The 25100-nt window shown below is 37.7% G+C and overlaps 1 protein-coding gene across 1 annotated transcript in view; it reads right to left on the bottom strand.

Annotated features, from left to right (window-relative positions):
* Positions 1 to 25100, bottom strand: part of LOC127660665 (S1 RNA-binding domain-containing protein 1-like) — a 78582-nt gene that overhangs the window by 28686 nt on the left and 24796 nt on the right. Inside the window, exons 11-14 of the mRNA XM_052151015.1 lie at positions 23963 to 24053; positions 23751 to 23858; positions 7137 to 7228; positions 2959 to 3041 (exon numbers count right to left, since the gene is read on the bottom strand). Coding sequence (XP_052006975.1) covers positions 2959 to 3041; positions 7137 to 7228; positions 23751 to 23858; positions 23963 to 24053 — 374 coding nt within the window. The remainder of the gene's footprint in view (positions 1 to 2958; positions 3042 to 7136; positions 7229 to 23750; positions 23859 to 23962; positions 24054 to 25100) is intronic.

Here is a 25100-nt window from a genome sequence, read left to right as displayed (position 1 = left end):
ACCCTCTCTGACTAATTGGCATGTCTGGACAGTACAGGCAACAACAGAGGGATAAAGACATCTTTGAAAAATAAACTCTTTAAGGCAGCAATTGAACTTAAAAGTTTTCAAAGTGAATTCTAAATCAGGCAACCACTCAAAGTAAATTATATGCCAACAATCTAGCCTATCATCTAGATGTACTTCTGCCTCACAATGCTTTGGAACAGTTTTTGCCTTTCACAATCAAACATCAAAATGTGTGATTAGCGATCACTCAAAAGGTTTTCTGAAGATAAGTAAAATCACTGTACAAGCTCCACTCATACAAATATACAATACTATATACCTCTCTCTCACACACACACTCACTTATCACTCAGCATGTCAATGCAATGGAGAGGCATCCTGTGTTGCTCAGATTATGTGGCAGGGTAAATAAACGCTAAGTGCTGACAGACGTGTCAGGGGACGCTCTGGTGCACACTAGACAACATTCACACTGTGCAGGGGCAAGGAGATGTGACCCTGATCCACGGCTAACCTAAACCAGTGAGCATCTGCACATGTGCATATGTTCTTTGGGTCAAAAAGTTGGCAGCGAGAAATATGTGATATTGATCCTTCACATTTGTAAAAATGCAAGATGTTCTTTTTTTCTCCTTATTTGGGAAATGGCTCCAAGTTTTCATTGGACTTGGTTTAGTGTTTCGTTACGAGTTTAGGAACACATGCAATTGCATTTTGAGATCAGAGCATATAAAGTCACTTTATATGCTTAAACATATTTATATTTAAAATAAAACACAACACAACCAAATACAACACAAAAACTGAACAGAAAAAACAAAAACAAATTGTTTTAAATCACAAACCTCCAAAAATAACTAAACTAAACAAGACTTGTTCCAACAGTAAACTAATCTGCACTTATTTCAACAAGATCATCTCTTAATAAACAAAAAAAACAACAACAAAAAAGCTGCCATTGGAAGAAAAGAGAGAAATCGAGCTTGAAGTATAGCTAAGGAAAAATCAAATAATGGAAGGCGAGAGAGAAGAAAAAATACAAATTAGGCCCAGCCTTGAGTCAATATATGATGCTACGGGGAATCGTAGTTGAATTAATTTCACAAGAATTATGGATTACTCATAATATGAGACTGCAAAAGCAAACAGTCAGAGACAGGATTACCTCACTAGTCCAGCTGACTTCTGTTTGAAACTGCTATTACTCAAATGTAAAAATCTGAGCCTGGGTTAGAAAGTTGTGAATAAGCCTACAATTACTGTGAACATGTGACTGCATCAAGAGCAAAGCCAGAGGCAACATCAAGTACACAGTAATGTGCAAGTACCTCGACTGTTATTTGTGCATTTATAAAGACTAGAGCAGTGTTTAAAATATCGATTTGGCGATATATCGTCATGTGCTCCATGCCGATGCATGTATTGATTCTGCTGTGCCCAAATCGATACTGCAGCAAACTGCAAGTTTGAGTCCAGCATATCACGCTACTAAATGGCTTTCAATCACATGAGCAGTAGTAGACCACCGCATTGAAATTAGACGAGACTCTTGCTACCACAGCCAAAATTGAACCTGAAATATATGTGCATTTTGGCTTTTTCCCTGTACCCGGCAGTTGGGAGGAAGACGACACTTGCATAATATCCAAATACATCAAAACGAAAGTACTGCATAGCGTGAAACACAACGAACCTCTATCTACCAGTACATAAAGCAGACCATATGCGCTTCTTTTACTCTCAAACAGGGTATGAAATTAACAAAATGGGTAATTTTTGAAAGGTAATTAACCTCATCTTCTCGCCGACCTACATTTTGGACCCGTTTGCACCTGTATTTAGTGCCGTCCACTGCTCGGATCTCCTGTGATGGATGTTAATACCAAGTCTGAACAAGGTAATAGTGACATTTGCCAAGAGATGCTATTGTTTAGACACAAAGACACGCAGTTGAAGGAAAACAGTTGATTTTACTTTGATGAAAAGATTAATGGAAAGTGCCCGGTGGGCGTGTCTGATTCGCTTTTTGTAGAGGCATGCTCCCGCTCGAGCACAGCGTGAGCACTCATCACAACATGCAAAAGAATCTGCAAACAGTTGATTTTAGGTCATCTTAAAAGGTTCAGGGTTGTGAAAAGCATATACTGTATACTGTAAAGTAAATTAATGGGTGTAGAAAAAGATCTGCAATAGAGACATCATGGATCAAATCATCAAATCTCTTATCAAATATGAGGGTGAGTTAGACAAACCAGATGAAGAAATTAAAATTGCAGGCTAATGTCTTTTTACTTGATTTGTAATATGATAGAATTTGATAATTAATTTGAAAATATGATTGACATATTTTGCACTGCTTTCTGTGTATTTATGAATGTGGTCTAAAAAAAAAAAGTAACTAATTACAATTTCCAGTAAAGATTATTATAAAGCTCTTCATTTGAATATAAGAACAGTGTTTATTTGTATTTGACTTGTGTTAAATTGTTTAATCCTAGAGGCTTGCCTCACCTTTTGCACACTTTAAAAAGAAGATTTTATTTTAAACCAGAATATTTTAATCTAGAGTAAGGGAAGGGTAACAAAAAACAATTAATTAAATATAAGTAATTTACTTTTCTGTAACATAATTATTTAGCTTTTCTAAACCTTTATGGACCTTTTGTGTTTTGGTTGGAGCAAAATGAAAGTTAACTATTAAAAAAAATTAACACAGAAGTACGCTCAGGAGAAATTCAGTTTAAAAACAACATGTATCGTATCTTGGCCTCTGAATTGTATTGTAACTTTGTAGGTGATACACAGCTCTAATGAAGACACAAACTTTACTGCAGTAAAATACCCAAGAAATAAAAAGTAGCAATCCAAAGATAACATGTTTGTGACATAAAACTGAGAAAACGAGCAGACACAAAACAGCTTGTTTAATTTGAGTGTCATGTGACTCACCTGGTAGGTTCCTATGCCAGTGTGTTTGGGGTCAATCTTAATGAGCTCTGCTAAAGGGTCCTGAACACGCCTCCCTATGGACACTGAGAAGACAGACAGATATGCTAACCACAAGGGAGGAAATGATCTCAGTATTATGTGCAGTTCATGCTCAAATTTAATCATAAAATGTCTCAAGAGAACAGCAATATTTACACTTTAATAAAGCAACAGACTTAATTAAGAATAGATCTATGTAAATGAGATTATTTGAATCATGAAAAGGCTTGCGTGGAATGCATTGCACTAATAAGTTCACAGGTTCACAGAACTAGCAGCATAAAAACATATAATCTGCCACAGAATTCTACCAAAGTCGCCTACACATTCGCATTTACATTAAAGAACAAAGATATATACACACACACTAAATGAATGGTTGCTTTTGACAAAGAAAATGAGGATCATTGTGAGAAAAGAAAACTAAGAAAGCAGGTTAATTACATGTTGTCATGGGAACCCATCATACTCCAGCTATGATTAGAACTTGGCAGTGCGATACTATGGATATTTTGTAAGTCGCTTGGATAAATGTGCGCTAAATGACTAAATGTACCTGCACAGCAAAATTGTACTGTAAAAACTATAGCAGTACTGTGAAATCAATCCAAAATTAAAAGGAATTAAATAACTAACGTTTACTCAAAGCTACACTGCTCAAATCAAATTGAGCTATGGAGCTTATGAAGGTGACACAGGTTTGAGTCTTGCCTGGAACTTGTCACCACCACACTTGCCCTCTCTCTCCAAATAATCCACTCTACTGTTTCATCTATAATAGAGATAAGCACCCCTAAAAAACACCACCACACTGAACTACTTTCAGTCTAAACCTATATATTAAATATGGCTGAGAGACTAACCCTAGCTATAGATGAACATGCCATCACATCTCTCTGAAAAAGAGACCCACTGCTAGAATATGAGTCCCCTTTTCCTAGTATATTCTGTATGCCAGGCAAATACATTGGCCAACTAAGAGAGGTCTGGTCAAATAAGAACTCAATTTAAAAAAAAAAAGTAACTCAATTTAGAAAAACTAAAATCTAACTTGTCTCTGGAAATATCTGTGAACAGGCCAAAGACAATATTATAAAATGAAATGTACATAAGCAGTTTGGAGCACTTATTCCAATAGCTTTATCTAGTTTTGTTGAAGTCAGATTTTCATCTTTACATTGGCATATATGTGAGAGTGTGAGAGTCAGAGAGTCAGAGAGAGAGAGAGAGAGAGAGAGAGAGAGAGAGACACACTCAGACAGAAAATATAAAACAGAAATCTTGAGACAGAATGTGAGACAGTACATGGTTTTCTGCCCAAACACAAGCTCCACATTACAGAGTGTGGAGAGTGCTTTTGTGTGCGCTGTACAAGGCCCAAGCTGAAACTCCATCCCAGTCCAAATATTATTACAGGCAGCGATTTCCCAGAGTTCAATGTGGAGACGCAGCAAGTGAGGCTTGGCAATCATGGTCCATCAGCCCACCTAAAAACCTCATCCCACAGTCACCCACTTCAGCAGGCATATACACCTTGAATCTTCATGAATTACTGAGAGGCAATCATTCCCACAAACAACTTCCCTCATTCAAAGTATGAACAATTTTCTCTATTGCAAATATGACAGTGTAGGTCAAACAACTAAAATGTTTGTTAAAGAGCTATAGTTATAGCATGAACAATTTTATTTTCCTTGATTACATGAAATAAAAGCATTAATTGTACTATGAAAACAAACAAACTTTCAGAACTCAAAACATCCTCCCCAGTCCAAAAGACTGATCTGTTGAAACTAAGCTGCACAAATAGCTTGTACTGAAATCCTTGGAGTTCTAGTGTCAGAAACCCTTTTTTTTCTTTAACACAACCATCCACATTTGCATATTAACAACACCTACAGTATTGGGTAGTTTAGAATCTTGGTCCACACAGTCACAGTGATGTAGGAATATGATTATACATGGTCCCCCTGATCATTTCAGTTAAACATTTGAACGGACAAGTTTAGCTTGGATTGTTTTGTGAACCTTTTAAATGCAACGCAGGCTTTGCAATTGGGACTAGTATTGAAAGACGAAGCAGCACAAACTATATTGGACACAACCTGTGCATAATTGCAGAAACTGTAACTCATTTTACATACAAAGAGGCAATTTACATAGAAGTTTTAGGCCACACCCACACTAAATCATTTTTGTTTAAAAACTCTGTTTTAGGTTTCCTAATGGCATAATTTTCCAAAGTTTGGTAATGAGTTTCAGTTGAGGACTATGGCATTCTAGTGTGGATAAGTCATAAACGTAGTGAAATCAACATGTTTTCAAACAAAATCATATTAGTGTGGACGTGTCCTTAAAGGCACAGGACAAACAAAATTTTTTTTTTTAAGGGTGGAAGAAAGAGTGGGAAAAGGTAAAAAAAAATTTTTTTAAATTTGACAAACATATCAACGTATCACAGGGGAAAATATTAAAAATGTATATTATGACCCCTTTAAAAGTTCTATATATTGTGAACTGTAAGATTCAACATAGTCAAAATTCAAAGCTCAAGTTTAGCTTACATACCACAAATTTATCAACTATCAGACATGGGACACTGCATATAACTTGGATATAAGATGCACTCCACCAGAAATTAATGCCACAACCTTACAGTCGAACTACAGTGCTGACCTCCGCCAGAATGGTCAAAGGATGGACTACACTCTTAAAATGGAATATGTAGGAAATAAATTAATTGCAGCCTACATCAGCCAAATAACAATAGACAATACATCTGTTTGCAATTCCACAGTTAATTAAGAATGTAAATTCTGAACTTTAGTCATTAATCTTACAGGCAATACAAAATATTTGCTTAAACATTGGTCCCTAACACTTACTTAGTTTACTCATTTAAAATCTTGACTTGATCTGTAAGGCTGCATGGTGTCTCAACACTAGAGGTCTCTACACTCATTTTAAGACACATATGAAGGCGGGACCTCAGGCAAAGTCAGAAGATCCTTGATGTTTGTTTTGTCCAATGTATATTTTCCTACATAATACACATTTATTGCATTAACATAATTGCATTTATTTTTTGTAATTGCAATAACTACATAATAAAACGTGTTGTCATCTCACACTACAGTGTATTTTTAATGCATGAAACAGAACACTACATCTCTCTCTCACACACATACACATTTATACACATCCCACACATAGGACGGTCCAGTTTCTTTCGCCTTTCATAAAAGGGATAAATATAGCTCCCTAGTTTGCTCTAACTTGACCAGAGGAAAATTTATGATTAATCCCATACTGATTTACTGCTTTTATAGAGGAAGTCTGGTATAATCCTCAGATCTTGTTTTTTAGAACATTTTAGTTTCCAAACTTTTCACTCTGCTTTTTTATGTTTGGAATAGTAGTGAGTGCGCTTGTGTGGTCTAAACATAAGCAAACCTTTTTGCAGAAATATTATGTGACGAAAACATAAAGGGTTGCATGGGAGTGAATATACTTGGTTTGGAAGTTTAGGCATTTAGTATGTCATTCAAAAACACAACTTGAAGACTGTCGCTGCTGTCACTGCTTTTGAAGTCCATGCATTGACCTTAAAACAAACTAGATATATGGATGTGGCCTAAAGGAAAACCAGGACATAATCTGTTTCAGACTAAGGAGACAAGGTTGACTGAAATGGCATGGAAAGATCTGTCTGAGTGGGAATTGAGTTGGACTGACAGGTAAGGCTAGTTCATTTTTCTGGGTGCAGTAGCTGTGACTGGAGACATGGGTCTTGGCAGTGTAGAACATACAAACACATCATTCACTGCTTTCAGTCCACTTAAGACATATTTTACCAGTGAAGCTTTGACATAAATGTGTACAAGGTTATCATTTACAAAATAATCAATGGCAATGCCTTGAATTTACATGAAAGCATCTTTACAATTAGGTGTCAAAAACTAGATGATAACAGTTAATAAAGTTAAAAGAAAAGCCAAGAAATAGTCAAAATATTGGGTTTCTTTAGTCTATTTGAAAATGTATACATGAAATAATATATATATTTATCTTGTTGACTATCAATATAGACTTTAAACTAAAAATTAAATTTGAGTGCACTGAAATGAATCTATAATCACCTGCACTCCTTAAGTTGGGATCCATGTCAGGCATCTCTTTAACAGCCTCAGGACTCACACTGTAGATGGACGCTCCTGCTTCATCTGTTATACTGAAAGAACAAAGACAGACTGAAGCAGGTTTCCAAAGTAAATCAGAGAAGTAAACTCATGAAGACCCCAGATGATGTGGAGTGAACTTATGAAACTCCCACAGTAAGTCCAGACAAAGGAGCCAATTTAAATACATTTCCATAGAAAACATGTAGCTGAAACGGCAGGGCCCGAAGCTTAGAGCATACAATGCACAGAGGACACAAACTATAATACACAATGTCCCCCATACAGCTTTGTTATCATTGGACACAAACTGCCATTTCAGTCTGTTAAGATCAGACCCATGGATAACAAAGGTCGTTGGGTGTTTATTAAATGAAAGTCACAGTGATTGGATCATACAGTAATTTACCAAAGTGAAGAAGGATAAAGTGTGTGGGTGTTGAGAAAAACAAGATTTGATAGTAAGGAAGAGAAGTAAAAGTACTAAGGTGAAGGGACTTTGAGAGACTGTACACATTAGAATGATTAACTCACTGCTTATGCTGTCCTGGTGAAGAGTGGCAAACAGCCAAAAACATTTTTATTATTATTCATTTTTTTTTATGACATAGGCTTTGAATGGAAGTCAGAAAAAGAAATTAATCGAAGGGATAGTTGATAATGAAAGTGACTGAAGCCATGTCCATACTAATATGTTTTCAGTTAAAAAAAGCATTGAGTTTGCCAAGTTTACGCCTCTCATCCACACTAAAACAGTGTTTTCCTCCACTGACAATGGAGACTTTCGAAAAGCTCTCTAGGACCACATACTTTGGAAAACGATGATGTTAGGTAGCAGAAAAAAATGAGTTTTCAACCAAAAACATATTGGTGTGGATGTGACCTGATGCAACATCTCTTTTTGTGTTCCACTGAAAAAAATAAAATAAATAAAAAAATACAAATTCATACAGGTTTGGAACATCATAAGGGTGAATGATGACAGAACTTTCCTTTTTGGATGAACTATCCCTTTTGCAACACTTCATTTAATTAATTTCTAATGGTTAAGACAACATATCTCTCACACATACACAAAGCTTGTGTATTGTGTTGCTTGCCATTAAAAGTGATTTACTAATTGTATAGGCTAAAAAGCATATATTTTATTTAAATTGGGTTACAAATATATAACTAACACATTAACATTTAGAACCTTATTGCAATTATTTCCCTATAAATTTCATTCCTTGAAAATACCAATTATTGACATTAAGTTGGGTAAACTTTTTTATTGACCCAATGACACGTTTTGGTAATCTAATATGACAATGAAAATGTAATATGGGTAAACACTGCCATCTAGAGGACTCAGTGGTAAACATGTGCTTGCTCACAAATATTTCTGAAAAAACTCAATGTCAAAATGGTCTATGCAGGAAAAAGAATTCATCCTTTACGGTGGATACTACTTTAGCAATAGAAAATGTACATAACCATGTACATTTTCTTAAAAATAAATAAATAAATAAAAATTATATATATATATATATATATATATATATATATATATATATATATATGGCTCAATAACCTTCAATGGACACGGCTACTGCTTTGTGGTGTATATGGCAAAATAAATAAACAAACACACACACACATATTTTTTTTTTCCCATATACATTACATGAGTAACATCTGCTAATATTTTCATCTTCTCTAGGGTCTCTAGAAACACAAATAATGCAGATTCCCAAACCCTAATAATTCAAGCCTACTTCTTGTAACTACACTCCTCTGTTAGGTCGTTCCCAAGACAGTTATAATAAAAAGCACATTTCTCTGCACATCACTACAAGCTGTAAATTGATTAGTATTATCCAATAAAACAGGACAAATGAAAATGGTCAGTGTTTATTTTGTTTTTTTCTGTTGTAATGCTCTACCAGCAGGCAGAGAAAGGTATACAAATTTACATTTAATTTATGTACAATTATTATTTAAAATGATCACATTATTTAGAAGAGATGTAATAATTTACAGTATCTTACTTTTATTCATAACATAGGCTAGGGGTAAAGTTTGCCCACTTTTTAAAATGCGTCTGACAGGAACCAGCAGGGATAATGCTCCTCCAAATGTTATGACCACAGTAACCTTACAAATTACGGCAGTTCCCCGCTGCAGCCTCCATTACATCCACTGCCTTTCTATTGGTGCCTAAGGCTTCTTTTAACTTTGCCAATTAGTGTCATCATACCCATGACAGGATGCAGAGGCTTTGTGACATGGACCTGCAGTATGACTGGTGTCCTCATTTTCTCAGACCCTTTCCCCTTTTCCCATAGCTGACATATCACCGTGATGACAGCATTAACGAGCACTGGCATGTGAATTAGGGGTTACATATGAATTAATAAGATAACAGATAAAATGTTTTTAAAAAATTACAGAAGCTTGTTTTTATGGACAGACATATTACATAATATAATTTTACAAATAGGTAAAGACTAAGCTAAATGGGAAAAATCTTATAAATAAAAACTTGGATAGACATAAAACCACGGCATGACCAATGCCAAACCAAGCTGTTTTGCTGATGAAAGTGAAAGGACAGTGGCTGTTCTCTGCTCTGACATCTTGTGGCAACATGCCACCCTGAGGGCAGCTATACAGGCGTTTTCCCATTTGAGCTGACACAACCAACAGGGGACAGACCACTTACAAGTGCTCAGACACACAACTGTGAACAAAGATAACTGATTTATCTTTATCCCGTAAACCCTTATTAGTGTCCAAGTTAAATGTATAGCATAGTGGAAATTATAATTTTATTCTTGTTTATCTAAATTTTTCTTCAAAAATGTACAGCTTTAGTCAATTTGTCAAATAAAACAAATCATGTGACAACTCTAATTTCAGTTGCTCTGTTTAACAAAATTGTTTATTGTTCCTAAAAATAAAAAAAAAATAAAAAAACAATAGTAGAGGTGCAAATAGACTAGAATTACAGTCACAATAGACAAAAATATTTTCCAAAGATATAATAACTTTATAATAACTAAAGAATATGTTTTAGATGATTTGCTTTTTCTTGTATCTTTGACTACCTTTAAATCTGAATACATTTTATTACATATTCTATTTCTCATACCATCCTTTTTTTTTTTTTTTTGTCAAAATAATTTTGGTCTTGTTAGGGTTGTGCAAAATTAAAAAATTCTGAATTACAAAATTCTACTTAATAGTCAGTCATCACCAAACTAAAACTAAATCATTAGTAGCAGGTTAGCAGACATTCAGAGCCTCTGTAGAATGTTCCTACATTCTTTCCACCACCATGTTATGGCTACCAGTGCTGCAAAATTTAATGTTAACAATGTTTGCAGTTTAAGATATTTTTAAATGGGACAAGGTTATATTACTTTAGTTATTTGTAATAAGAATGATATACATGAGAATAAACTTCTATCATGTCTGAAATTATTAGAAGGGCTGCAATGGTTGCAGAGTAAAAGCCCTGAAAAGTTCTGACATATACATCAAAACCACTTACTTCATTAAGGGACTGGCTGAACTTGACAAAGGGATGATGTACAGCAGGCAACAGAAGGCTATCTGCACCCGACCCGGCCCAAGTGTACCAAAAAAACTTGATGACCCTTGAGGTCTGACAGTCACTCAATTACTAACATCCACACTTTAGGGACTATCATGTCTCTATGAGAGTCCCTGGGCAAAGTCACGGCCAGTAAGTAACTGTGGTATTCTCCATGTTTGTCATCATGCTCTAGGCAGGTCCCTCCAAATGTCTATGTGACATCAAGAGATGGACACATACTTTGATATGTGCCCCCAATACACAGGAGCTAATTAAAATCATTCATCAGATCCGTTGGTAGACTGAAAAGATATCACCACTACAGTAACTCAAAACACAAACCTGCAGATGGAAGAGAGCTAAAGGGAAGACTTCTCTTTAGCTTTCACCAAGACATTAGTGGCGTGTTTCTCAGATAGTGTTACAGTGATTAAAAGCTGAGAAATAGGGCCTGCATCCAGATTGTGCAAATTATTCAGAAAACTACAGAGGGGGCCTGGGTAGCTCAGCGAACATTGAAGCTGACTACCACCACTGGAGTTGCAAGTTCGAATCCAGAGTGTGCTGAGTGACTCCAGCCAGGTCTCCTAAGCAACCAAAATGGCCCAGTTGCTAGGTAGGGTAGAGTCACATGGGGTAACCTCCTCGTGGTCAGGATTAGTGGTTCTCGCTCTCAATGGGGCGTGTGATTAGTTGTGAGTGGATCGCAGAGTGTAGCATTAGCCTCCACATGCTGTGAGTCTCCGCTGTGTCAAGCACATCGAGCCACGTGATAAGATGCGTAGATTGACTGTCTCAGAAACGGAGGCAACTGAGACTTGTGCTCCGCCACCTGCTTTGAGGTGAGTAACCGCGCCACCACGAGGACCTACTAAGAAGTGGGAACTGGGCATTCCAAATTGGGGAGAAAAGGGGATTCAAAAATAAATTAAAAATACAGAAAAATAAACACACTTTTGCACTATAGTAGATACTGTTAATGTTATGAATTGCCTAAAGAAAAATATTTTTTTTTGTCAAGCCGCCAGAAAATTCACATACAACTTGAACATTTTCAAATCACCTTTTAATTTACTAAGAGCTCTTGCTGTATAAGCACACACACTTAAAAATGTCAATAAGCTTATGGATAATATAGGCTATATCCTATAATAATCAGGGAAAATTTTTTGTTTTTATTTTTATTTTAATGGACACAAAGTTGATTCTTAAATTATTTTAATTATACAGTTTTAAAATGATATCATAAATTGCAATATGGCTCTATCAAATCTAATGTGCCATATGTTATAAATATAAAATACATCTTTTTCTTTCATGTTTGCTGGAACAAAAAGGGAATTTCCCATGAAAAAAAAAAATATTCGTCTTTGCCAATTACTCACAGGCAGCTGACCTAAGGGATTTTGGCCAAAAGACAAAAAAAATCATCAGATATCAGGCCAATGCCAAGTCTCAAAACGATGACATTTTTCGCCTAAAAAAGGGCCAAAAATGGCAGGTGTCAAAGGCCATCAGTCTCAGGCTCTGCGCTGGAAGGTAAGAAGCACATAGTCAGTGTGGAGGCACAGTTAACACCACGTTCAACCTGCCACCATCACACAAGTCTGAAAAGAGCAAAACCTCACAGTCACTCACATCAAACTGGTGGCAGATGTTCATCATCCCCTCAACTTCCCTTCCTCCCTTAAACACCAATCTTCTCGAAGAACTGCTGCAGAGAGTATTAGCTGTCCAGGTTAGTGGATTTTTCCCAGTAGAGCGTACGAAGGTCAGTTGGGATGGTATTGGTTACACTTTGGTATCTAGACCTTAATCTCAGTACCTCTTTTTAACCTAAAATATTTTAATTGTAAGGTCTAACCATTTCTAGTTCCAATAAGTTTCAAGAAATTCAGATTTGATGGTTTACACAGCAGACTGCATCAAGCAATTCAAACCACTCAAGTGTAGCCCATAAAAAGACTATCCCAGAGCTTTCCATATTTTAATTTAAGAACAGTTTCATTGGAAGTACAGTTCATATATGCAGATGTGGAACTGAGGTTTCCATGTTTTGATGTTACTTGCATTTTCTTTACTTTTTTTGTACTCCAAGGTCTATAAAATATGACCTTAAACGGCAAAACACAACTAAACGAGGCATGAAATGTGCAGCATGTTAAAAACTTCACTGGTGGGGATTGCTTCCAGTTGTTCTGACATCACAAGAGGCATTAGAAAGAAATTGATAAATGGGGATTTGGCATCTGGGTTTAAGGCATTGAAAACTTTCAAGCAGACTGCTTGCTTGATCTTATGGTTGGCTGACAAGAATCAGTCAACACAAGGAGGATAAGGAGTGACTGCCATTTCCATGTCCATTCTTCTGGAAACTTTATGTTGAATACAAAAAAGTATTCAGAGCAAGTAGGACTGGGTAATTTAAAGCCTTTAATTCTGTGATTAATGGTTGACTGTTTATTACGTTTAAAAAAATTAACACAATTAACGCTGAATTTTTTTTCACTTCTTAAAACTTCTGTTTTTCCAGTCTTCACATGGCTAAAATTGGCATACTGTATATGCCAATCTCTCGACTGTACATCCTAGCACAGAAACTGATTGTGTGGAGCAGTGCACTTATTTATTACGCGCAATGCATGTCTTGGCAAAATAAAAATGGGAGTGGATTTACTGTACGGAAAATGGAAATTTCACCCACAAACGGTTCGCCTGGTGTGGAAGAGACACGGGCAAGCTGCCATATCTCTTCACATCACCCAAAAACGCTCTCACTTTCATCTGAACCAGTGTTAAAAGTGAAACCGTGAGAGAGAGACCCAGCGTGTGCGCAAAAGAGACTAAACAGCAGCCTAAGAAAAATAACAGTTTTAAGATTTTAAACTTCAGCAAATTAAACTTCAGCATTTAATTGAATTTATATCCATATGTATGTATAGCATCTAATAATGCATTGGCAATGTACACTTTAAGTTTATCTTGCCATTAAGGCCTGATTTGAATTTAATCTGATCCTGTTACCAAAAAAGTCATCTGGAAAACAGCAGAAGATATAGCCAAAGTTAAAATGACATAATGTCCACTGATTTTATGGCATGCAAACATATACTTGTATCAAAGATTTTTACCTGTAAAAATGTCTAATTTAACTATCTGCAAATAGCTGAACATTTTAACATATTCGTATTTAAATTACTAAAATAAATTATTCTTGCAAGTTCTTTGAGACAAATTATAAAGCAAATATATTCATAATTATATTTTAATGTTTGTTTTGATGTACCATGATAAATCATGACTAATCACAGAAAACTGTGATTTATTAGTTTAAAATTTTTAATCAATTCACTGCCTTAATAGCAAGCTAGAATGAATGTTCTGAAAAACTAACACAGATGCTAAAGTTTTGTATTATAAAAAAAGCAAGATCTAGCTTTAAAACCTGATTGGTTAAACCTTAAACAGTCATAATTGTTTATTGTGACTGGTGTTAATGTTATTATTTGTTGAACATTGGTGTCTTCATATATGCCATTTTCACATCACGCAAATCATACAAATCCCCATAAATATGGTGAAGTCACTGAAACGCACAGCAGAGCCTCTCTTGGCTTATTGTATTATTGTGAATCTGTCATTGCAGTGTTTAATACTAGGGCAGTTAATCGATATACATGATGTGCTGATTAATCAAATTAATCGCATATATCAATATTTACTGAGAAATAAAGAAAATATAGTAAATATTCATGAAATAATTATATAATTTATTGTTCAATAACTATTGTTAATTAACTATTGTAGTTATTTGATGGTGCTGTAGATGAAACAGAGTTACTGCATATTTTAATTCCTTGAATCTAAGAGCAAATCTAATGCTGCAGTGAGTGACATCAATAGAAGACCCACCACGGTCAAGCAAACACAGACATGAACATCATTTTCAATATCCATCCATCCATCCATCTTCAACCGCTTATCCGAAGTCGGGTCGCGGGGGCAGCTGCTCCAGCAGGGGGCCCCAAACTTCCCTATCCCGAGCCACATTAACCAACTCTGACTGGGGGACCCCGAGGCGTTCCCAGGCCAGTGTGGAGATGTAATCTCTCCACCTAGTCCTGGGTCTTCCCCGAGGCCTCCTCCCAGCTGGACGTGCCTGAAACACCTCCCTCGGAGGCGGCCAGGGGCATCCTTACCAGATGCCCAAACCACCTCAACTGACTCCTTTCAACGCAAAGGAGCAGCGGCTCTACTCCGAGCTCCTCACGGATGACTGAGCTCCTCACCCTATCTCTAAGGGAGAAGCCCGCCACCCTTCTGAGGAAGCCCATTTCGGCCGCTTGTACTGCGCAACCTAGTTCTTTCGGTCATGACCCAACCTTCATGACCATAGGTGAGGGTAGGAACAAAAATTGACCGGTAGATCGAGAGCTTTGCCTTTCGGCTCAGCTCTCTTTTCGTGACTAACGGTGCGATAGAGCGAGTGCAATACCGCCCCGCTGCCCCGATTCTCCGGCCAACCTCCCGCTCCATTGTCCCCTCACTCGTGAACAAGACCCCGAGGTACTTGAACTCCTTCACTTGGGGCAAAACCTCATTCCCTACCTGGAGTACGCACTCCATCGGTTTCCTGCTGAGAACCAGATTTAGAGGTGCTAATCCTCATCCCAGCTGCTTCACACTCGACTGCCAAGCGATCCAGTGAGAGCTGAAGGTCACGGACCGATGATGACATGAAGACAACATCATCTGCAAAAAGCAGCGATGAGATCCCCAGCCCACCGAACCGCACACCTTCCCCACCCCGACTACGCCTCGATATCCTGTCCATGAATAGGGCCCCAGTAGGGGACTCCATAGTGATGCTGGGTGACTTCAACGCACACGTTGTAAATGACAGGGACACCTGGAAAGGCGTGATTGGGAGGAACGGCCTCCCTGATCTGAACTCAAGTGGATGTTTGTTATTAGACTTCTGTGCTAGTCATGGATTATCTATAACAAACACCATGTTCGAACATAAGGATGCTCATAAGTGTACGTGGTACCAGAGCACCCTAGGCCGAAGGTCGATGATCGATTTTGTAATCGTGTCGTCGGATCTGAGGCCATATGTTTTGGACACTCGGGTAAAGAGAGGGGCAGAGCTGTCAACCGATCACCATCTGGTGGTGAGTTGGGTCAGGGGGTGGGGAAAGACTCTGGACAGACCTGGGAAGCCCAAGCAGGTAGTGCGGGTGAACTGGGAACGTTTGGAGGAGGTCCCCGTCCGCGAGATCTTCAACTCACACCTCCGGCGGAGCTTTTCAGGCATCCCTGCGGAGGTTGGGGACATTGAACCGGAGTGGGCAATGTTCAAAGCTTCCATTGCCGAAGCCGCGGTGGAGAGCTGCGGCCTCAAGGTTTTAGGTGCCGCAAGGGGTGGTAACCCTCGAACACCATGGTGGACACTGGTGGTCAGGGAAGCCGTCCGACTGAAGAAAGAGGCCTTCCGGGATTTGTTGTCCCGGAGGTCTCCGGAGGCAGTTGCAAGGTACCGACAGGCCCGAATGGCTGCGGCTACGGCCGTGAGGGAGGCAAAGCAGTGGGTGTGGGAAAAGTTCGGAGAAGCCATGGAGAAGGACTTTCGGTCTGCACCAAAGTGCTTCTGGAAAACCGTCCGCCACCTTAGGAGGGGGAAACGGGGAACCATTCAAGCTGTATACAGCAAAGATGGGACGCTGTTGACCTCAACCGAGGAGGTTATTGGGCGGTGGAAGGAACACTTTGAAGAACTCCTAAATCCCAACACGCCCTCTATGGTAGAGGCAGAGCCGGAGGATGAGGTCACTGAGGTAGTCAAACAACTCCGCAGTGGCAAAGCCCCGGGGATTGATGAGATCCGACCAGAAATGCTGAAAGCTTTGGATGTGGAGGGGGTGTCATTTTCAATATATTAAATATAATAAAAAGCAGTCAAAAAAATGTATTCTCGACGGGGGGTCGAGATAGTTTCTCATGGAGCCAATGATTCTGGCTGTCCTCTGAGATGTGGACATCTATCCCTCAATGAGCCATTAGCCAAAGGCCTGTGACTGGCAAATATTCCTCTACATTCCTCACTGTCCTAATTATCCTTCCCAGAATCTTCCTCAGAGGACAAACTTCCCTTACGCAAAATTTTAGTCATCCAAGACATTGCAGCCAGGAGTGATTTCACAACACCAGGAGCAACCTGGCTTATAAAAGCACCACATTAAAGGGCATGCGTATACACACACAAATACAATATTAGTTATACTCATAAAAATCCAATCAATGTAAAAGAGTAAACATAAATCTTTAGCAAACAAACAAATAAAAAAAAAGATTAAAGAGTCTTTGAGCTTGGGAAATTATTTAATAATTCTAATAAATTGAATAATAAATTATTATTATTATTGTAATCATTATATATACAGTTGAAGACAGAAGTTTACATACACTTAGGTTGAAGTCATTGAAACCAATTTTTTGAACACTTCACAGATTTAATATGAGCAAACTATAGTTTGGACATCTACTTCGTGCATGACAAGTAATTTTTCGAACAATTGTTTAGATTGTTTCACTTTTAATCGACTATATCACAATTCCAATGGGTCAGGAGTTTACATACACTAAGCTAACTGTGCCTTTAAGCAGCTTGGAAAATTCCAGAAAATTATGTCAAGCCTTTAGACAATTAGCTTCTGATAGGTGGTGTACTGAATTGGAGGTGTATCTGTGGATGTATTTTAAGGCCTGCCTTAAAACTCTGTGCCTTTTTGCTTCCATCATAGGAAAATCCAAAAAAATCAGCCAAGACCTCACAAGAAATCTGTACAAACAATAGTACGCAAGTAGAAACACCATGGGACCACACAGGAAGGAGACACAATCTGCCTCCTAAAGATGAACGTAGTTTTGTGCGAAAAGTGCAAATCAATCCCAGAACAACAGCAAAGGACCTTGTGAAGATGCTGGAGGAAACAGATAGACAAGTATCTATATCCACATTAAAACGAGTCCTATATTAACATAACCTTAAAAGGCTGCTCAGCAAGGAAGATGCCACTTCTCCAAAACGGCAAAAAAAGCCAGACTACAGTTTGCAAGTGCACATGGGGACAAAGATCTTACATTATGGAGAAATGTCCTTTGGTCTAATGAAACAAAAATTTTGGCCATAATGACCATCGTTAAGTTTGGAGGAAATATTGTGAGGCTAGCAAGCTGAAGATCACCATCCCAACCGTGAAGCATGGGGGTGGCCGCATCGTGTTGTGGGGGTGCTTTGCTGCAGAAGGGACTAGTGCACTTCACAAAATAAATGGCATCATGAAGAAAGAAAATTATGTGGATATATTGAATCAACATCTCAAGACATCAGCCAGGAAGTTAAAGCTTGGTTGCAAATGGGGCTTGCAAATGGAAAATGACCCCAAGAACACCTCCAAATTTGTGGCAAAATTGTTTAAGGACAACAAATTCAAGGTATTGGAGTGGCTATCACAAAACCCTGACCAACTAATCCGATAGAAAATGTGTGGGCAAAACCGAAAAAGCATTCGCGAGCTAGGAAGCCTACAAACCTGACTCAAGTTCTGTTTAGAGGAATGGGCCAAAATTCCAGTAACTTACTGCGAGAAGCTTGTGGAAAAGCTACCCAAAACGTTTGACCAAAGTTAAATAATTTCAAGGCAATGCTGCCAAATACTAATAAAGTGTATGTAAACTTCTGACCCACTGGGAATGTGATGAAAGAAAGAAAAGCTGAAATAAATCCTTCTCTCTATTATTATTCTGACATTTCACATTCTTAAAATAAAGTAGTGATCCTAATGGCGAGTTTACGTTACAAAAAGCCTGAAATCGTAGACAAATAAGAGCTCGCTCCCGTGAGCAACAACCGCAATGTTTTAACTATCAAAGACATGATTTGAAAGAAGCGCCGACACGTCGCCGATGTCAGCAAGATATCAAGAATGTTAAATATCTGGACCTGTCTGCGATTCCAAATCACACAATGTCAATGTAAGACAGACAGGGAATGATTTCTAAGATTAAATGTCAGGAATTGTGAAAAACTGAGTTTAAATATTTTTGGCTAAGGTGTATACTTCTGACTTAAACTGTATTTATACACACATATATACATATACACATATATATATACACATACATACATGTATATAATTATATTATTGTTGTTACATAATTTGTATGATTATTATAATTTGTAATAATGGATTACAATTCAAGAGGGAAAAATTTCAGGTTCCTGCTTTTAGATCATCTTTTCCATACAGACATTGTATCTGTCAGGTGTCAAAGACTCTGTGTAGATGAGTCTTCCATTTGTAATTTGCAGTGAGGGGTAGAGTTTCCTGTTAAGATTTATGTGGCCATGTCCAGCAACTTGAACTGAAAGGGGGGGAACAAGACAAGAGAATGAAGAAGAAAGCTCCTGTAATTTCTTGTCCCCCTGCAAAGTGAGTCTAATGACCAGAGACTGGCCGGCTGGTGGCAGAGAGGCTGCCTGAGGGGAGAAGAGTGGTCACTGCTGCCATCTACAACCTTAAGAACTGACAGTGCCATCCAATCAGTCTGTAGCTATAGCTCAGTATCAGGATCACTGCCCTGAGAGTCAGGAAGACTACATGCTCCCTTCGTTAAGCAAGATATATGTCTGCTTGTCCTTCAGGGGCAAGAGGCAAAGTCAGGGCCAAATAGCAGCAATGACCGGAATCAGAGCAGTACTGTCCCTTGAATATATTACGCATCATCAAAATGGGAGATCTAAAATACAGACAGTGTGAACAAATCACACCCCAAAAATATAAGTGCAAAGGCTCCAAAACCAAGATTTTATAAATGTTATAAACAACTAATAATCTTTATTGTTATTTAACAAAGCACACATTAGTTAAATATAGAGCAGTACAATATTTAATAATCTACACTTTATACATGGCTTATAACTGAAGAATACTTAGGGACTCAAGTTACAAATTCATGTCACAAATCAGAAGCACCACAGCTTTCTTTCAGCACTCCCAAGACACCATGACAGCCAATGTCATTTTTTTATTGGGTCATCTTGGATTTGGTTCATTTAAGAGGCCCTTTGAGGGTGTATTAGTCATGACAATAGAAGTGGAAATAAAATATGCAGAGTGGCCGGAAGCAATACTGATAAAACAAACAGTCACAACATCTAGTCAGAGATGCTGCATTTCTAGGAATCCCCAATATGCCCACTTCATTGTCAAGCTAATTTACTCCAATACTGCAACTGAGATACATGGATTAAATTTATTTTTTTTTATTGTCCAGCCCAATGCATTGTATATGGTACTCTATTGATTAGATATGGACATCTGAGCATAGTTGAGCCAAACACATCTTTAACAGGACAGGTCATAGTATAAGAGAGGCGATATTGGTCACAACTCAATTGTCAAAATGTGTAATTCAAAAATATCTGCATCTGTTTGCTAGGCACCCAGGCCAGAAGGCAATACAGAAAGCAGTGGTGGGTGCCCAATGGAGAGAGCAACACTTAGTAGAAATCTCATAGCTATTGGAGCAGACTCAATGAGGGTACAAAACCATTAAGTGAAAGAGGGCAACTCTTTATCACTCATGTGAACTGCTCAGCATGCAGTGCAGATGATAAGGCAAGCTAAAAGAAACTAATAATTAGAGCAGCACAACACCATTTTAGCTCACTTATTTTTCGGTGCTGATTGTGGAGGTAAATCTGCTAAAAGGTTTTAAATATGCTGATGATGTAGCAAGCCATTACAAAAATGTTTTACTACACTATATCTAAAAAAATTTTTTATATTTTTTGGACTGATTGTAATGTAAAATATATGGTATTTAGCTCAAGTCTATGGAAGGGATTTAAATATTACATTAAATGTTACACAGAGTTTGCTTGTGCATGTGCAGTTGTTATCAAAAATATTTTATAAACGAGCATGGGAGGAGTGGGGATACCCTGAACTTTATAAATGATAGGTGTTCAAACTCATGCCTGCTAATACTATTGTAATATTATTATTATTATATAATGATTAAATAATTAAATTGGCATTTACTAATTTGTTTTACTTTTTTATTATTTATACACTCACTGAGCACTTTACTATGAAATCCTACACAACTACTTAATCATGCGATTATCTAATCTTGTGGCAGAAGAGCAATGCATAAAATCATTCAGATACAGGTCAGGAGCTTCAGTTAACGTTCACATCAACCAGCAGAATGGGGAAAAAATGTATCTCTGTGATTTCGACCGTGGCTTGATTGTTGGTGCCAGATGGGCTGGTTTGAATATTTCTGTAACTGCTGATAACCTGGGATTATCACACACAACAGTCTCTAGAGTTTAATCCGAATGGTGCCAAAAACAAAAAACATCCAGTGAGCAGCAGTTCTGCGGATGGAAATACCTTGTTAATGAGAAAGGTCCATGGAGAATGGCCAGACTGGTTCAAGCTGACAAAAAGGCTACATTAACTGTTGTATAATTATGGAAATATACAACAATTTTCACTTGAAGTAACTTATTTAATAATAGTATCACATAAAAGTAAACTTTTTGTAAATCAGAAGGCATCAGTTTTTTATTTTTCCCCACATTGCCTTAAAAGAAAACACATGTACCCCAAAAAAGACCATATTATAGAAAGAACCTTAAAGGAAATGTCAAGAAGTCTCTGTTTATCCTGGTCTTTCACAAGTAGCAACCCCAATCAACTCAACAGGCATGCCTCCCTTCATTTAAATAAGGAGCACCAGGTCGCTGAGTGTGGCTCATCCCGGAGGCTCATTACCACACTCAGTCTGCCTGTCATTCCACAGGAGCAGTCAGGCGAAAGATGGGAAAGGAGATGGCTAGCGGGGACATTGGGATAGAAGGGAGGAAAGCCAGGGATGATGGGTGGGGGCAAGGGATGATGTTTTATTTCTGAACAAGCTGAAGAGCGGAAAGACAGATAGCAGACGGTGCAAATGAAGCTGCCGGTTTAATTGACTGGTGCCGTACAAAGTGGAACACAGAGATGAACTTTCATGAAGGATGAATGTGCTTAAGAAATACTCTGGTCCAAGTACATATACCCTAACACACACACACACAACCACAAAAATGCAATAGATCAACAATCACACCTTCAAATGTATTAAATGATTCCACTAAAGTCAGTGTGGCATACAGTATGTAGGTGCAGGCATAGCGCAAAACATTTCTCATCTATAGTATGCTTAAAATACTATAATTATAAATGCTTATTTTAATATGCATATTACATACATTGCGGTCAAAATTAGGACACAAGCTGATGGACATTTTAATATAGCCTGACAACTCTGATAAGAAATCTTAAAAATGTAATACTTAATATCCTCTTAAAAAGCATTCAGAATTAAAAAAAATGGAAGAAAAATTAATAACATATTACAAATGCAAAGAAATATTTTTTCCTGATTTATGGGTGGTTGTTTATGAGGTAAAGATGATATCCTGAGGAGATGGTTACAACTAGAAACAGCCTCGGATACACAAATATTTACTGGTTTAAAGTTGCCACATTTGGAGGATCACCACTTTGAAAGAATATGGCTATGAAACACTAATCTTTTGGATGGCTAGGACAAGGTCAGTCTGAGATCAAACATTGAGACCAAAAGCCTCTTGTGACTTCGAATAGTCAGTGAAAGACAATTCTTGAAAAGATATATGATGCCATTTGCATTACCTCAAGGAAACTTTAAAAAAAAAAAAACAGGTGATAAGAAAATACTTTTTACTGAAATGAAGGAACAAAATGTTTCTAATATTTTTCAAAAATAAACTGCTAGAAGATGTGATGCATGGCATAAATGATGAGAAAGCTAGTGAGCATAACACTTAATATACTTAATCTTAATCTATCAAAATTGAAATGCCCATCAAAGTTGTACAATAAGGATTGGAATAAATTAAGTCACACTTAAGAGTCTGTAATGTGAAATGCCTTTATACAAATGCAACTGGTCCATGTTTGTTTTAGAATATTGCATGTCAGGATCCAGACTTTCTCCAAAGTAAAGCTACTACATGCATTCCAACACTTAAGGGAACATTTAAGTGTGCAATTTGATCAGTATCATTTATTTCAACTAGCACTTTGCTTCTATACATACCTGGCTGCTATTACTGGGACAGGAAACAAAGTTCAAATTTGCCAGTGCCAGACTGTAGATGTTGCACTGCCTATGTGGAGACCTCAAATCTTCCACTTTCAATTTAGAATGGAGATTGAAATGGATCCACTTGTGGAGTGCCTTGAACGTCAATTTTGACGCATCATGCTTTGCTGAAAACTACTGAGACAGACCTGGCAAACCATCTGAGCTGTAATGAAAACCGCCATCAATGTACGCCATAAACGACCACTTCAGAACGGTTCTGGGCAGTTCTCCAGTCAGAACCAAAAGTCAACAAACACGAGTCTAGCTAGATGGAGAGAGAGACAATCCCAGATCAAGCCTTTATTTGGGTTGGATGAAAACACATTGGACTGGTTTGGTTTGAAGGACGGTGAGAAATATTTGTTTTTAATTAGAGACAGTCAAACAAGGTCCAGATACCATTTAAAACCCGCAAGAGTAACACATTCCAGACCCGGCACCATTTCCTTTCCTCCTTTTTTGCTACCTTGTTTGACAGTTGCTATTTTCACTCTTAGTAGAGTTTATTGATTAAACACTTTCAAATTTCAAGCTGTAGTTGCATGAAGACACCTAATTTAACCTCAAACAAATAGGTTTAATCTCTGCTGTGCTTTAAAAGCCTAGGATCACCTTTAATCATCCACACAAGTGCCAATCTCTGGAGAGACATTCTGCGATGTACAACATCTAAAGTACAACTGTTTATTGGTATATTTTAAAATAAGAGAGAGAAAAAAAAGAAGAAAAAAAAAAGAAAAACTTACCAGTAGGACACATCCAGGGGGTGGAAGAAATTCTGTTTAATTAGGTCTGTAAAGAAGGCCTCAGTCTCTCTGCATGCTTTGCCATTTCCTATGACAACGGTCTGACATCTGCAAGGAAAAAAAAAAAGCATCAAGTTACTCAGATCTTTTTGGCGCATATGCATTCTGAAAGATAATCATGCAACTCAGTGTCATCATTCTGACTATAATACCCATGTTTAAGCAGAAGATAACGCAATCTGTCTGCCTCTCTATGTTTTCCAGAGCTATGCAGGTACACCACATCTGTGTGTAGTATCTGACCTGAGGAAAAATTTTAATCCAGAAATGAACTTCAAATTTGAATCAGTCAAACTCTTTAAAAAAGTCTTAAAGAGATAGCTAACCCAAAATTAGAATTCAGTCATCAGTTACTCACCGTCATGTTTTTCCAAACTTGTATGCCTTTTTCTGTGGAACACAGTAGAAGAATGGACTGGTCGCTTCTATTTCAATGCCAAAAATACATAAAGAATAGGGACTGGGGAAAAAAGCTGCAAAAGCTCCTTAAAAGTAAAAGTAGTCCAAGTGACTTATGCATTATATATACAAACATAAGACATACATTAGCTTTGTTTGAGTAAAAAAAAAAAAATTACTTAAAGCTCCTATTCTTTGTAATTGCTTGGAAACAAAAACAATAACCAGTAAATTCTTTAAAATTTCTCCTTTTGTTTTCCATAGAAGAATGTCAGACATGTCGGAATTACATGAGGGTGAGTAAATGAGAACAGAACTTATTTTTGGGTGAACTAATCCCTGAATAAGGGTACAGGGGACAGCCTTTTGTTTCCTCTACAATAATTTTTCTGCACTCATCTCCTCCACCTTGTTCTCTCTCCTTTCTGACAATACTGCTGCCATTTTATTTCAGACTAAGAGAGGCAGTCTAACTGCAATGGACACCTCAAGAGCCCAGCAGGTCATGTGACTCTCCACACCCACAGACCTGTCACAGTCAAGCTAGGTCTGTGTGTGCGTGTGGTGCTGCAGGGCAGGGGCCAAAATATGGCAATGCCACCTGACACACACCCACCAGGCCAATCAGTCGCCTGGATATGGGGAACACACACACAGCACAACATGCAGCACCCACCAACAGAAAAGGCACAATGGGCATTCTCATCACACCAGCCAATCAGAGACTCTCCTTCATCAACTTTAAAACTATGTTCAACAAAGTAAACATAATTACAATTAAACCGGCAAAAGATAATAATGACAATGTTGGTACATTTCAAAATTGGTCTATATTTGCTTGATTATCTGAAGAACAGCTCATGTAAGAACATCAGCTCAAATGTACCACAC

This window comes from Xyrauchen texanus, chromosome 20, assembly GCF_025860055.1.
Source record: "Xyrauchen texanus isolate HMW12.3.18 chromosome 20, RBS_HiC_50CHRs, whole genome shotgun sequence".
In the NCBI taxonomy this organism is placed as follows: Eukaryota; Metazoa; Chordata; class Actinopteri; order Cypriniformes; family Catostomidae; genus Xyrauchen; species Xyrauchen texanus.
This window is presented reverse-complemented; position numbering and strand designations above follow the sequence as displayed.